The following is a 15,282-nucleotide window of genomic DNA, read 5'->3' on the forward strand; positions in this document are numbered from 1 at the left end:
ATGTTGAACATTTCCTGTAACAAAGTGTTTGAAGCCACGCTGGTACGTTCTGTTGCTGTGTGTTTCCATTCCATGATTAATGTGATTTGAAGAGAAGTAATAAAATGAGCTCTAACATGGAAAGTAAGTGTTTCCGGACACATGTCCATATAACATATTTTCTTTCTTTGTGTGTGAGGAATGTTTCCTGAAAGTTTGGCCGTACCTTTTTGTAACACCCTGTATATGAAACAACATCTTCAAGTCCTTTTGCCGTTGAAACACCTGAAGCCATACTGAGAGTCACTAAGAATATTATTCACAGACAGATGTTGACTGATTTGGAGCTGTATGCAATATTCCACTACTTTTGATTGATGGTACAAGGGAGATTGGACAGTAATTATTAGGACAAGACTTGTCACCTTTCTTGTGCAGTGGAGTAATGAGTGCCATTTTTAAAGATGAAGGGAAACAGCCACTGACAAACATCCAGTTCATAAGAGAACAGAGTGGATGTGCTATTATATCTGTTATTTTTTTATTATCAAATTGGAGAGACCATAAACGTCTTCTAATTTTGAGTAACTTAATTTTGCTATTGCAGTTTTAATATCGGTTACTTTTACTTCTTTCCATTTAAACACAGGAACCATATCCTCAAAATTTTGTAGAAATGAATTTCTATTACTTGAGATATGGTTGTTGTCACATTTATGGATATGTTCATTTGCAGCACTGTTATTCATACTGGCAGCATTAATGAAGAAAGTGTTGAAATCATCCGGTGTGATACAAGCATCACATGAATTATTTTTGTTAACATCTTTTTTCTACCCAGATGAGTCTTGATAACAGTCCAGGCTGCTTTGCATTTATTTTGGGACATATTAATATAATCATCATTTGCCTTGCACCTGCTTAACCTAATTTCTGCCTTGTATTTGTTCCTCAAACTTATGTAGTTTGCTTTTTTGGCTTCACTATTTTTTGATTTGTCATAGGAAATCATTAACAGAGTTCTGAGCCTTTGGTGGTCAGGTGTGACAAGCTAGTGTATTCACACACACACACACACACACACACACACACACACACACACACGCCTATCGACGACTCAATGCTTCTGCTTTTCAGTGAGTGGTCTGCTTCAATGTAAAAGTATTTACAGCAGTTGTTACACTCTTTCTAAATCCAACTACCTTATATACTATTACATGGACATGACCAGATCCAGCTGTTCATCCAAATTTCAATGGTCACTGCCAAGCTTTGGCCAAGAGCAAAGTTGACCACCTAGTGAGAGATCACACTTCTGAGCACACCATGCTCAACTTCAGTGGCTGCTTCATAACCTGTGCATCCACTCCCTGCTCCCTCAATAAGAGCTTCTTTGAATTGCATAATTGGTAACTGTTCTTACAACACAATCTTTGATCTTGTAAATCTCCTGACCTCAATCTCTGCTAGTCACTATACCACACATTCTACCCCTGTTCTCATTTCTCCCATCCCTCCCACTCTCTTCTCACTTCACTCTACTTCAATGCATCTGTTGATTAATCTATCTTTGTTTAATCTTCCTATCCTCCCAACCTACACCTCACCTTTTTTATGTGCCTTTCCTGCATTAGGGCCAGCTCACCAGTGGTCCTCTCAACTTCACTTAACACAGGCCCCCAGTTGGGCTGCAACTCAGGGACAATGCAGGCATACACATGTAGCTAGTAGTTCTTCCTACTGTACCTATGTTTACTCTGGAGTTCTGTTTGTCAAAAGAATTTCTCTTAAAAAGCTCTAGTTAAGCAACTGGAATTCATCGTGGTTTGACAAATAGTGATTTGCTTCTGGTAATGAGCTCTGTTTATATTTCGTTTGTTGTAGCTTTTGGGAGGTCTGATGTCTTCACGATCATATTTTCAATAAATTGACATCTTTTAAAGTAAATCCCAATGGCCATGTTATAAACACTGCCTGTCATAATGCTGTCTCTGTTGGGTGCTTTTTACAACTTTCGATGATAGGGAAGTCCACAGGGAGAGGCAGATCATGTTCAAGATGTGAATGAAAATTCAAGTTATTGCCATGTGAAAACGTTTTCATGAATTAGCAGTTAATTAAGAATACCTGGTCATGTCAACATTTAGGAGAGCAAGGAAGGCCACTCCTCAGAGTTAGCCCAACAGTGCTCACTGAAGCACGCCAAGAAGTTAATGGAATCTGTTGTAAGCGAGACAGGAACGATCAAGGGGTTGCCGCAAATGAAAATGCGGTGGGACCAAATGGGAGCGGCCTGCCAACAAACAAAATGGACGAATGGGAATGGAAGGACAAGCATGACGACAGACAACCGAGCCAGACACCAAGATCAACAACAAAGTATTAGCAACAGGTTACAAGAGATAACCTCACGATATCAAAACAACGTCCACTCGTAAACGGGAAGTAAGCACACGCAATGTAAACAAGATGTCAGTAAGCAAACTCCACAGTGGCGGGGCCAGGAGCACATGCAGTCACAGTGTACAGTACGACTACTGCAGAGACCTGTAGTGGTCATTGAGTTCCATGCTGTCTGGTGTGGATTCGAAACCCACGGCGCTCAGTACCAGATCCCTCCCCCCTGAAACTTGTGTGCAGAGGCGAAAATGCCCTGGACGGTGCTGCAGTGGGCGGCAGATGGGAGAAGACCCAGGTGCGTCAAATGCCGTTGTCGGGGAGGAAGGGACATCCGAGGTGTCCATGATGGCTGACCCAGAGGCCAGGGCATCGGAGGGAGCCTCCAATGCACCTGGGGGTGAGGAGGGCTGGTGGCAGGCTCGTTGGGAGGCAGCAACTGGGGGCAGTGGCGGTGACTCAAGGACCACGTCTGTACCCGAAGGAGGGAGTGTAGGAGGAGGCGGCGGCGGGAGTCCCGCGGGGGTATGGGAGCAGAGCTGGTTATGATGGCGGCACTCCAACCCTTTCGACATCTGCACTGACATTACACGTTGCCCATGGGCCGAGACGACCGTGGTGGGCATCCAACTCACCCTGCTCCTGTACATATGGACCCACATGACCACTCCAGGGAAGTAACGCTGAGAGGGCTGGGAGCTGGGGTGGGAGGGTGATGGCATCAGCAAATGGAGCAGTGTCTATGGCTGTCGCCCATGGAGGAACTCCGCTGGACTATGTCCGTCAATTGGCATGGTGCGATATGTGCTCAAGAACAGGGTGAGGGCCTACGTGGTTGGAGCTGTTACGACCGCCTTTGTCAACTGTTGTTTAAATGTGCGGACAAGCCTCCCCGCTGTGCCATTGGAGGAAGGGTGGAAAGGTGGGCTACGGATATGTTTGATACCGTTGGCCAGACAGAAGTTGTGGAATGAGGATACTGTGAATTCGGGGTCATTATCAGAGACCAATGTGTGAGGCAGTCCCTCAATGGCGAGAACTTGGGCCAGGGCCGTGAGTGTGGCCTCTGTAGTGGTGGACGCCATGTGGATGACATACGGATATTTGGAGTAGGCATCAATGATAAGTAACCACATGGACCCCAAAGATGGGCCCGCAAAATTGAGATGGATGCGAACCCAGGGCTGGCGAGGCACAGGCCAGGGTGCGAATGACTGAGGGGGGCTTGCGTGGTGACGCATGCACACAGTGCACCTGCGGACCAAGTGGTAAATATCGCCACTTGGCCAATAGATGTGCCAGCAAACCAAAACTTTCATGCGGGACATAGCCCAGTGCCGCGGTGTAACAAACTGAGCATGTGATGTCAAAAATCCGGAGGGATGACCACCCGATGGGCATCCGACTCCGTGGCCAACAGAAGGACATCAACCACAGAGGGCCTGTGGGACAGAAGGCGCCAGGAGCTGAAGGCGGTCCACATCCAACGAGTAATATAGGAGGTCCAACCACGGACCATGTAGCGGAGAACCTGCCACAAGATAGGGTCATGGCATGTAACTGTGGCAATGCGAGCAGCCATAAGAGGTGTACTGTCCAGCACATCCCAGTGGGCAGAATCAATGTGAAAGCAGAGGAATTCCTGTTTGTCAAATGCAGGATCTAGGCCTGCTGGGAGACGTGACAAAGTGTCCGCATTAGCATGGTGGGTGGTGGGCTTATACTGGATGGTGTGCATGTAATTCCGTAAAAATAATGCCCAGTGCTGGAGACATTGAGCCGTCCTCTCTGGAAGGTGAGAGTGGGATCCGAAAAGCATAACTAAGGGTTTATGGTCTGTCAGGAGGGTGAACTTTGCCCCAAAGAGATAGATGTGAAATTTTTAGATGGTGAACACTATCACCAGGACCTCCTTTTCAATCTGAGAGTAGTTCTGTTGTGCTGGGGTCTTAGATGCATAAGCTATGGGTTGTTCTGAGCCATCAGTATTCCGATGTGCAAGGACTGCCCCAATGCCGTATGTCAATGCATCAGCTGCCACAACCAAGGGGCAGTCTGGAGAGAAGGTAATAAGGCAAGAGGCGGACTTCAGCATTGTCTTTAAATGGAGAAAAGCCTGAAACTTCCTGGCAGATTAAAACTGTGTGCTGGACCGAGACTTGAACTCGGGACCTTTGCCTTTTGCGAGCAAGTACTCTACCATCTGAGCTACTCTTCACCTTCTGTGAAGTTTGGAAAGTAGGAGTTGAGGTACTGGCTGAAGTATAGCTGTGAGCATGGGGCCTGAGTCATGCTTGGGTAGCTCAGATGGTAGAGTACTTGCCTATGAAAGGTAAAGGTTCCGAGTTCGAGTCTCGGTCCAGCACACAGTTTTAATCTGCCACAAAGTTTCACATCAGCGCATACTCTGCTGCAGAGTGGAAATCTCATTCCAGAAACATCCCCTAGGCTGTGGCTAAGCCATGTCTCCGCAATATCCTTTCTTCCAGGAGTGCTAGTTCTGCAATGTTCACCGGCCGCGGTGGCCTAGCAGTTCTAGGCGCTTAGTCCGGAACCGCGCGACTGCTACGGTCGCAGGTTCGAATCCTGCCTCGGGCATGGATGTGTGTGATGTCCTTAGGTTAGTTAGGTTTAAGTAGTTCTAAGTTCTAGGGGACTGATGACCACAGATGTTAAGTCCCATAGTGCTCAGAGCCATTTGAACCAATTTTTTGCAATGTTCACAGGAGAGCTTCTGTGAAGTTTGGAAAGGAGGAGTCGAGGTACTGGCGGAAGTAAAGCTGTGAGGACCGGGCGTGAGTTGTGCTTGGATAGCTCAGGTGGTAGAGCACTTGCTCGCGAAAGGCAAAGGTCCCGAGTCTGAGTCTTGGTCCGGCACACAATTTTAATCTGCCAGGAAGTTTCACATCAGTGCACACTCTGCTCCAGAGTGGAAATCTCATTCTGGAGAAAAGCCTGGTCACAGGTAGGAGTACAATCAAAAGTCACCCCTTTGCGATGCAAGTGATGGAGGTTTGAGCAATGGAGGCAGCTTGGGGTAAAAGCTTTAAGTAATAAGTAACCTTGCCCGAAAACACCTGGAGTTCAGATAAGTCCTTGGGACGAGGAAAGGTCTCAATGGCCTTGACATTGTGATACAAAGGGCGAATGCCATCTTTGCTAAGCCAGTGGCCTAAGTATTCCACTTCTGTTTGAAAAAGCAACACTAGTCCAGCCAACTGCGTAAACCTGCATATTGCAGAGCATGAAATAAGGTGCTGAGGTTGCGCAAATGTTCCTGGCGGGAATGCCCTGTGACCAAGATGTCATCCAGATAATTCATGCAGGCTGGGATAGGCTGCATAAGCTGCTCCAGGAACCACTGGAAAATTGCCGGTGCCGTAGAGACACCAAATGGAAGGCACTTGTACTTGTATAATCTGAAAGGTGTGTTGATAACCATGATGTTCTGGGAATCGGCATCGAAGGGTAACTGGTGGTATGCCTCAGCCAGGTCGATCTTAGAAAAGTACTCACACCCTCACAAGCTTGGTGAGAAGGTCTTCCTATCAGGGAATGGGGTAAGTGTCTATTAAGGACTGAGCATTGACAGTAGCGCCGAAGTCCCCACACAGCCGAAGGGACCCATTGGGTTTCCGTATGACCACCAATGATGTTGCCCAAGCACTGTATATCGTAGGCTCTTGGATGCCAGCAGCCTAGAGCTGATCAAATTCCTGCTTGACTGCTGGCCGTAAGGCCACTGGAATGGGTCTCGCCCGGAAAAAGCAAGGCTGCGCATCCAGCTTAAGTGTGATGTGTGCCTGAAAACATGAAGCACACCTGAGATCCATTGCAAATAATGATGCAAAAATTGAGCACAGATCATCTGAGTCCTGAAAAGGAACAACCGTGGAAATGACCTTGACTTCACCGGAAATTGAAAAGCCAAACGGTTGAAACGCGTACAGGTCAAAAATATTCGAAGCCGATGGATGGTAGATGACAAATAGGGTAAGGAGCCAGGGAACATGTTTGTATGTCGCCTGGATGATGAACTGCCCACAAAGGGGAATGGAACCATCACGATAGGTGACTAAACTCCAAGAGGGAGGTGACACTGCAGGGGAACCCAGGAGGGTATATGTCGCAATATTAATCAGGGAGACGGTGGCCTCAGTGCCGACCTGAAAACTGACATCCTCAGTGAAAAGGCAGAGCATGAGGAAAAGCTTCCACGCTGACAGCTCATCTGACTGCAGAGAATGGACGGTATCCTGAGGCCCAGTTGGGGCAGGACAGGAGCAAGTCGACCAACTATGACAAATAGATCGGATGCGGCCCTCCTCCTCACACAGCGTGCACGTCTTCCAGCAGTAGGGGCAATCAGCTCAAGAATGTGTGGTAAAGCACTGTTGGCAAAATAGAAGGGGGTCACATGACCAGTGATGAGGGGTGACTGGAGGCTCTGATGCCTTAGAGATATCGGACAAAGAGGAGTACTGACAGTGCTGGCCTCTGTTGGCCGGGCCATGTCTACGTCGCGAGGGCGGAACCTGCAGAGATGCATTGATCACCACCACTTGCAGCCATGCCATGAGATGCTCATTAGCCACCTGAGCAATTTCAAATGAGTGGGCAATGCGGAGAACATCTTCCAATAAAGGATTATCGAGTTTCAATGCTGCAGTGCGGACCTCAGGATCAGGAGCCAGCTGAACCACCACATCCCGTATCACGGAGTCTGCATACGAAGCCTTACACAGAATGTAAAATCGGATCAATGGCTGAGACCCTGCAAGTCCATGACCCAGGAACGATACAATTGACCAGGCTGTTTATGGCACTGGTGAAACTCCAGCCAAGAGGAGACCACATGGTAGCGCAGAGAGTAATAGTTTGTCAGCAAAAGGCATGTCTCCTGGAAAGAGATAGCAAGAAGATTGGACAAGGGTGCCAAATTGTGGAGGAGAAAGAATGTGTCTGGGGAGGCCCAAGACTAAAACAACGACCGCTGCAAGGGGTCATCCATGACTTGCAAAGCAGTGAAATGTTGTTTCAGCCGATGTAAGTATGTTACCCAGTCTTCTTTAGCATCATTAAATGGCGGGAACAATGGTGGACGTGGGAAAGCATCGAACACCCAAGGACTCAGAAGCTGTTGTTGTAATGCGTCCCGGGCATCAACTCTGTCTGATAGCAACTACATAGACTTTTGTAAGATGTCTAACTGCAGCTGCATGAGCTGCTGCTGTTGTTCCAGATGACATACCAACTTATCCTCCATGCTAACAATTACTACCATTTATCTCATTGCCAAAATGTTGTATCTGTGACAGGAATGGTCACAGGGTTGCCACAATTGAAAACACGGTGGGACCAAATGGGAGCGGCCCACGAAGAAACAAGAGGGATGAGTGGGAATGGAAGGACAACCACGATGACCAGCAACCAAGCCAGACACCAAGATCAACAACAAAGTATTAACAATGGGGTCACAAGAGATAACCTCAAAAAATCAATAGAACATCCACTTGTAAATGGGAAGTAAGCACATGCAACGCAAACAAGATGTCGGTAAGCGAGATATCAACCGACTCAACGTGACTACCAGACTGCCTTGCTGAGTGAGAGGCAGCCACCCAAATACATGACAGGGTATGTCGCTATTGGCCACTGGGACCACATGCTCCACCATGGTGCGCTCACGTTAGACTCAGGGCCAGGAGCACGCGCAGTCACGGCGTACAGTGCAACTGCTGCAGAGACCTCTAGTGGTCATTGAGTTCCATGCCATCTGGCACCCGTGGCACTTGGTCCCAGAGAATCAGAACATTAATGGTGCTGGTCAGCCATCAGCTCAGGACTCTGGAATAACCAAACCTGTACCCAGCCATTATTGGGGAATAACAGGACACTCAGGGTTAGACTCACATCACTGGAAGGGGAGGAGTACTGCAAAGGCTTGAGATGCTGTCTTTGCCCTGGTGTGTCCTATGGATTTGCCTTCTGGGATAATATGGCAAAAGTGAATAAACTATTATTCAGCAAATGTGACCAAAATAATATTGTGTAAAGCAGATTTTTTAGATGACTTTTCAAATGTTCTGGAATTCTTGCACTTACTTCCACAGTCACTATATAATAACACAATGTGTAAGTTTGCTCCTTGTCTTTACGTTGAAACTGGGGTGACAACAGTGAACACTGGGAAGTGTGCGAATTGAGGGGATAATTGAAAAAATAACACTAGCCAGATTTTCTGAAATTATCACGTTATCTATAACCAAAAAACAAAAATCTCTTTTCACGGCATCACAAGTCATAGCCATTATAAATATGTATCTAGTACTTAAACAGTTATTAGTGTTTAGTAATTATCAATTTGTCCATGCAAATAATATATAAGCTACAATAAATAACATGAGATTTTGATGGATCAATTACAAAGCAATTTATTTACCTGTTTCAGTATTTCATCGAGCTGCATTTCCTTTTCTATATTAAATTTAGGCAACAAAACATTTACTTTCATGGGATATAGTTTGTCTGATATTTGATGAAGATTGACTTTCATGATTTTATTTTCCAGCTCATTAATTCCATCAATTTGATTAGGCAAAATCACCAACATACTCAATTGATTACCCTACAAAAAACAAATAGAAAATCATAAACAAATTTAAAGATATCTGAAAATAAATAACAATATTATTGTATTCACGTACAAAATAATCTCTTGATAACCTCAATATGACAACAATGTATTTATAGTGAATGTAAAATATAGATCAAAGGAGAACTGAATTAAGCAAGGAATAATAGATGAGTCTGTCAAGTTTCTGGGCCAGAGATGCAGTATAGATGAGAATGTTACAAAGAGAATTCTGAATGGAAGAAGCAAAGGTAGAATTGGATTTATCACCCCATCACCAATGATGTCATTAGAGATGGAGAGCAAGCTCATAAATGACAAGGATGATGAAGGAAATTGGCTGTTTTCTTTTAAGCGGAACCACTTGGAATTTACCTTAAGCAGTTTAGGGAAACCAAAGAAAACTTGAACCAGAACTGCCAGTAAGGCACTTGAATCACTGTCCTCTTGAATATAAATCAATGTGGGGATAAGGAATATGGAAGAAGCTGTATGGACAAACAAACAGAAATTTTGATTCAGGCAGACACAGATGGAAGAGTTAGTGATAAGGGTACAGAAGTTGTAAAAAGACTGCCAGCAGTAATGTATACAACAAGCTCTTGTAGAGAGAATATACTAGCCAAGCACGAGTTTCCAGAAACTAGAAATGAAATTAATCTAAAAAAAAAAAAAAAAAAATGAGTATGCTGGTGGGACATTTCTCAGTTTGCAAAGATGGGCTACGTGCAGGCTCTCAGTGGTAATCAGTCCATTTGGAATCCAGATGTCCAGGCAGTATTCTATTCTGCCTTAAATATTGCAGAATGTTATGTTCAATAAAGAAGTCTCATCTTAAATCCCTTTGTATGTGTTGAACAATACTCAACAAATAAACAGTACATTTAGTATATGCTTTCTACACTTGATAACACCATAGCACTTCGACGCACAAGTCGCCGAAGTGGCGTCAAATCGAAAGACATGCACCGGGCGAGCGATCTACCCGACGGGAGGCCCTCATCACACGACATTAGTATATTTATTATATTATTATACCGTAGCACTTAAGAAGACCTTGGATAGATCCAAAATTAAATATGATGGGAGGCCAAGAACAAGAATCTATTAATTCCCCGTGTGGTTAATACACATCTTTCCTCAATCAGCACCAGAAGGAATGAAACATTGAATCATAATTATCATAATTCTGAATAACAAGGGCATTGCAATATCGTACTTATCCGCTGACACCGGGCTAGTGACTTTCCAGTAAAATGTCTTCCCCGTATGCGAATATACATAATGGATGTATGAGTACAGGTTATAGGCACATGGCTGATGACATATGGAAGTTTGGGTCTGGCTGTGAGTTGTGCTCAGCTGTCCTAATGGTAAGGCTCACAATAAGCAGGGAATCTGGGTTTGACTCACGGTCTGGCACAAATTTTCATTGTCGTCATTCCATTTCACATCTGATGGTTTTTCATATTTGCAACTGTGAATGCATTTAATGTAGTCTGGATTTGTCAGTCATTTTTTGCTGAAATGTAAAAAGTACAGATTTGTTCAGTGATTCACTGTTTCTTTTTATATGGGAATACATGTGACAAGATAAAAGTAAATTTGGATGCTGTTTATGGTGAACCATGGTAATCAGTGATGAAAGTTAGATATCGATTCAGTAAATCTGAGATGTGGTTGAACATTTTGTTGGTTATTGATCAGCTAGGATGCCATGTTGATAGTGATAAAAAATGGTTGTAATGCTCCACTTCAAGTGGTTGCATCTTGGAATTTCTTGTGGCAACTGTAACAAGGCAGCGATCAACAGAGACAGAGATGTGACCTTTTAATCTTTCATGCAGTTAGAGGTAAGACTGTGGAGCCTTATTAAAAACTATTTTACAAATATAGGAGGGTATAGATATGATATGTGTTTTCTGATTAACAGTTCCTTTCCTGACAGTGGTGTAACTTATGTTACATAGCTGGACTGCACACCTTGCAAGGACATAAAACATGTGTACCACAGAACAGATGTGCTTCCATGACTCTGCATAGCTAAGAACAGGAAAAAGGAATTATGAGAATAACACAGATATTTATATTCTATTTATTAATATACAAAGGTCTTCATAATGTATGGTGTAGTACCTTTGTATTTTCAAATTTTAAAGGCACAATTAGATAATATTATTTTAATTTCACATAACTTTAAAAATGTTACCTGATATGGAAGTTCAAGTATTTGTGCTTCTAGTTCTGGCAAGTTGGCATACATAAATTCTCTTTCTTGTTGCATCATTGACACCTCCTTAGATTGAGATGAAGACATATAGAATGGCATAGGGAAAGTGCTATGCTTAGAAAAAGGATGTTCCCATTTTCCTTTGAAATAAACAGCATTTATCAGGACTAAACATGTCATGGGATCCAGAGCACCTGAAAAAAAAAATAGTTTTTCAGTGAGGTGGACAGGCCCTATCTTCTAGATATGACTTATTCTGCATCTGACAATTGTCTCAGTCATAGTAAGAATAAATTCTTAAGTTTGGAATAAATTTGTTACACAAAAGTGCTTGTAAATGAATAAAATTTACTTTTTTACACTGTTTACACATAAAAATAGTTGCATTCCTCATTAACAGCTGGATGGATTCTTGATGATGTATTAAATCTTGGACTTAATACAAAAAGATGTCCTTTTGATAAACAGTAACTACAGTGTCTGGTTATGCAAGCTAAACGCAACACTTTAAAATTAGCTGCCATATCATTACTTTTGAAAAGCTGCTGATTTTTAATTTAGATGAAATCTCTGCAGTTTGTCTCTTGCTGTCAGCTTTTTATTCACATTATGATATTTATATTTCTTAAAAAGACTAACAGTTCTCTACATTTTGAAAGAGTAATGATCTGTTTACAATGTGCATTACTGCTTGTTATGCAGATAACAGGAACCTTCAATCCTCAAATCTAGATAACCAGATAATTTATAGAAGGACTGTTTAATAAGGTAGCCCAAAATTTTCATTCAAATCTGTATAGATTTCCAGTTTCTCACTTTATATCTGATGAGTAGGTCCATCCAGAGATTTCCGTGCAGAAAAATATTTCAATACATGCTTTGCTCTATGCTGATGCTCTATCCATTATATGGGATAGTGGAGATATACTACAGTTTGCACTCTTTATTTTAAACAAGACAGTAACAGGATATGATTTGCATATTTCTGTTGACAAAGCAACAACATAAGCACTTATATAAAAGTGGTCAGTAAGAAGAAACAGAGTTATTAAAAATAAAACACTTTAAAAATTTGAGCTGAACAAATTTAGAAATATGTATGAAATAACTATAGAGTACAAACACAGATGACAGTGTGAAAAGCTGCAAAGGATGTGTGGATATAGATTACCAGCAGCAATAATGATATATGCATGAAAAGGAAAAAAAGATATAAAAAGCCTAAGGAATAATTTGGCAATGAAACAGGCTTTTTCCTATCCTAATCTTTAAGGAGAAAAGGTATATGATGTCTGATGAAAGTTTGTTGGTAATCTTTGCACTTGAATGCAGAAACTGACTCTGAATTTTAGAAAGAAACTGACTCTGAATTCTAGAAAGGATGCAAAATATGCAAGAAAATATTGCTGTGTTCTGTAGTGCACTTACACACTTGCTTTTATCAGCAACAAATATGATTAAATAACAACTATATTGGAAATACAATTTAAGATTCTAAGATCTTTGATGGTGTTCCTGCATGATGTGTAGTCATTTTTTTTTACAAATATTGTTGCTGCTTCTAGTGCAGGTCACATGCAGAGAAGTGATACCAGTATCGTCTTTATGGTATTGTATCCAAGTTCAAGAAATTTGGTTGATAATTGGGAAGGCCTTGTAAAATTTACATGGAAAAGGCAACTGAAAGAAATGTGGGAGAACTGTTCAGCATATTGACTAATTAGTGTAAAGATAATTTCAACCATACATATTATCATACATGGATATAAAAACAGCCTGCATATTTTAATTAAATACATGTTCCATATGTATGTTCCATATGTAAACCTAAATTCATTTTTAGTTGGTAATATTGATTGTTTCTTAACATTCATAACAATAATCAGGATTGGTTCCTAGAATGAAACAAGTCAAAATATTCCTATGTACATGTCACAATAAGCATTATTTCTCAGTTACAGACAACAGCATTATGTGACACAAAATAGCCATATCACATTAAATGCTCAAACGGTCTCCCATAAACAGCAAAGAATACATAGCAATGTCTCAAAATGGACAACCAAAGTTATTCAATGATAACTGTTTCCTTTCAATCAGCTGCATGGAGCATTATGGATATGCTGTTCCAGATCACTGATATCATTAATGTTAGTAATGTAAACCACACTTCTCAAGTATCCCCACAGATTAATGTCCTGTGCATGATTGGATGGATCAGTATACTTTAAATTCTTGAGGGACACACTGTTTGTGTTACTGGAAAATATGCCTCTAGCAATCCACTGCATCATCTGGCTCATGCAAGAAGCAGCCCAACCCACCTCAGTTAGGATGTACATCAGTTTTGGATGTCACCTTCCCAAGACGATAGATTGGTTGTTAAGTTCTAGTACAATGGCATGACTGTCCTCCTTCCCTTAATTCACTGAACTTTTGGTAGTGGGGACATATGAAAAGTGTGAGGTAAGGTAGTCCATCAATTCAACAGCACTTACCATCAGCAATGAAATTCTTGATTTTATTGTCAGTTTTCTTTTGCACCCATTCATTAGCAATTGTTCTAGCTTTATCTGGTTCATTTTCAAAGTCTACCAATTCAGCTTCTGCTAAAAGTCTCACTGCATCTGCTAAAAAACTCTCCATAATGGTAAACTTGTTATGGATATACATCTTGCTGGCAGTATGAAGCATGAATCCATCGGTGCACTGCAGTTAAGACAAGAAAATTAGAAAGTATCACTGTTTCACAGGTATACAATATTACTAATATCATTTTTAACAGTCCAATAATTCCATAAACCCCTGATGAAGTTGCTACAGGAAGTGATGTATGAAGAAAGATGAGAGAGTTAATCATACATGATCAGCAACTCACATATTGTTATCCACACGTGGCATATGGTGCCTTACTTGGGGCTTGTCAGTGAATCTGTCAACATGGTCTCAACAATCAAGCATCTTGCCAAGAAATAGTTGTGCGAGATTAATCAATTTTTGTAGTACCAACAGCCATATTCAAGACTCAAATTGTGCAAGAATCATTCGAAAAATCAAGGGAGGTATAACAATCATTCTTGGTTATTATTGTCAGGGACAGAAAACTGGCCAAAAGTGAATGACACATGAAACTATTATTTTGTACTTTACTGTAATTTGCTGCCCTCATTGTGCAGACCTTCATGGCTAAAATGGTTACAAATTACCTTTCCTGCAGTAAACTGTGTGTCTCCTGGGTGTTTAGTGCTTAGGAAGATGATGGTGAGCTATAAAGCTCAGTGAATGGGACTTGTTTTTAGATTTGTGCTGCATTAACTAGAGGAAGGTGAGGCCATTGTGGGAAAAAAATGTGAGAAGTGATATAACATGGATGCGTTTCAACACTTTTGGAAACAAAGAACAATTATGACCCAGGTTGAATTCCTGACCAGGTCGCAGATTTTCTACACTTGGGGACTGGGTGTTGTGTTGTCATTATGTTTGTATCATCATAATTGGGTTTCTACTACTGAGCAAAAATAAAAAAAGAACAATTACAACACTATTTGCACATTCACTCCCCCCGCCCCCCACTCCCCCCCCCCCCCCCCCCCCAAAAAAAAGTTAAAGTACACAAGCAGTACTGAAAAGATTGTCGTTACTCTGTTTTGGACTCATAAAGGATATGGAGATGGACAATTTTGACGCATCAGGGTCAGCAATCATTGGTAATAAAGAACAACAAAAATTATGATAGATCACTCAAAAGTGAACAGGGAGCCAATCTGTTTCCAAGTTATGTTCTGTGTCACAATAGTGTACGATCACTTGGGAACACTGCATGGAGAAGCATCATAGCTGGCAGTCAACCAAGACCTTGCATAAAACTCTCTGACTCTCAGTCTGCCTTATGACTTTGTTCAGTTTGGATGCTTCTGACAGGTATGCTCCTCTTATTAACAAAAATGTACTATACTATATTGTATCAGTTTTGTGTGACTGTTCATCTTCATTTCCATCTTTACTTATAGCACTACACTAGTGACTCTGATGACTATGTTCA

The 15,282-nt window shown here is 42.0% G+C and overlaps 1 protein-coding gene across 3 annotated transcripts in view; it reads right to left on the bottom strand.

The window, feature by feature from the left end:
• Positions 1 to 15,282, bottom strand: part of LOC126458474 (ovalbumin-related protein X-like) — a 113,536-nt gene that overhangs the window by 13,108 nt on the left and 85,146 nt on the right. For all 3 annotated transcript variants that reach the window (XM_050095558.1, XM_050095559.1, XM_050095561.1), the window contains exons 4-6: positions 13,739 to 13,949; positions 11,220 to 11,434; positions 8,819 to 9,004 (exon numbers count right to left, since the gene is read on the bottom strand). In XM_050095558.1, coding sequence (XP_049951515.1) covers positions 8,819 to 9,004; positions 11,220 to 11,434; positions 13,739 to 13,949 — 612 coding nt within the window. The remainder of the gene's footprint in view (positions 1 to 8,818; positions 9,005 to 11,219; positions 11,435 to 13,738; positions 13,950 to 15,282) is intronic.

This window comes from Schistocerca serialis, chromosome 2 (assembly GCF_023864345.2).
Source record: "Schistocerca serialis cubense isolate TAMUIC-IGC-003099 chromosome 2, iqSchSeri2.2, whole genome shotgun sequence".
NCBI classification, from domain to species: Eukaryota; Metazoa; Arthropoda; class Insecta; order Orthoptera; family Acrididae; genus Schistocerca; species Schistocerca serialis.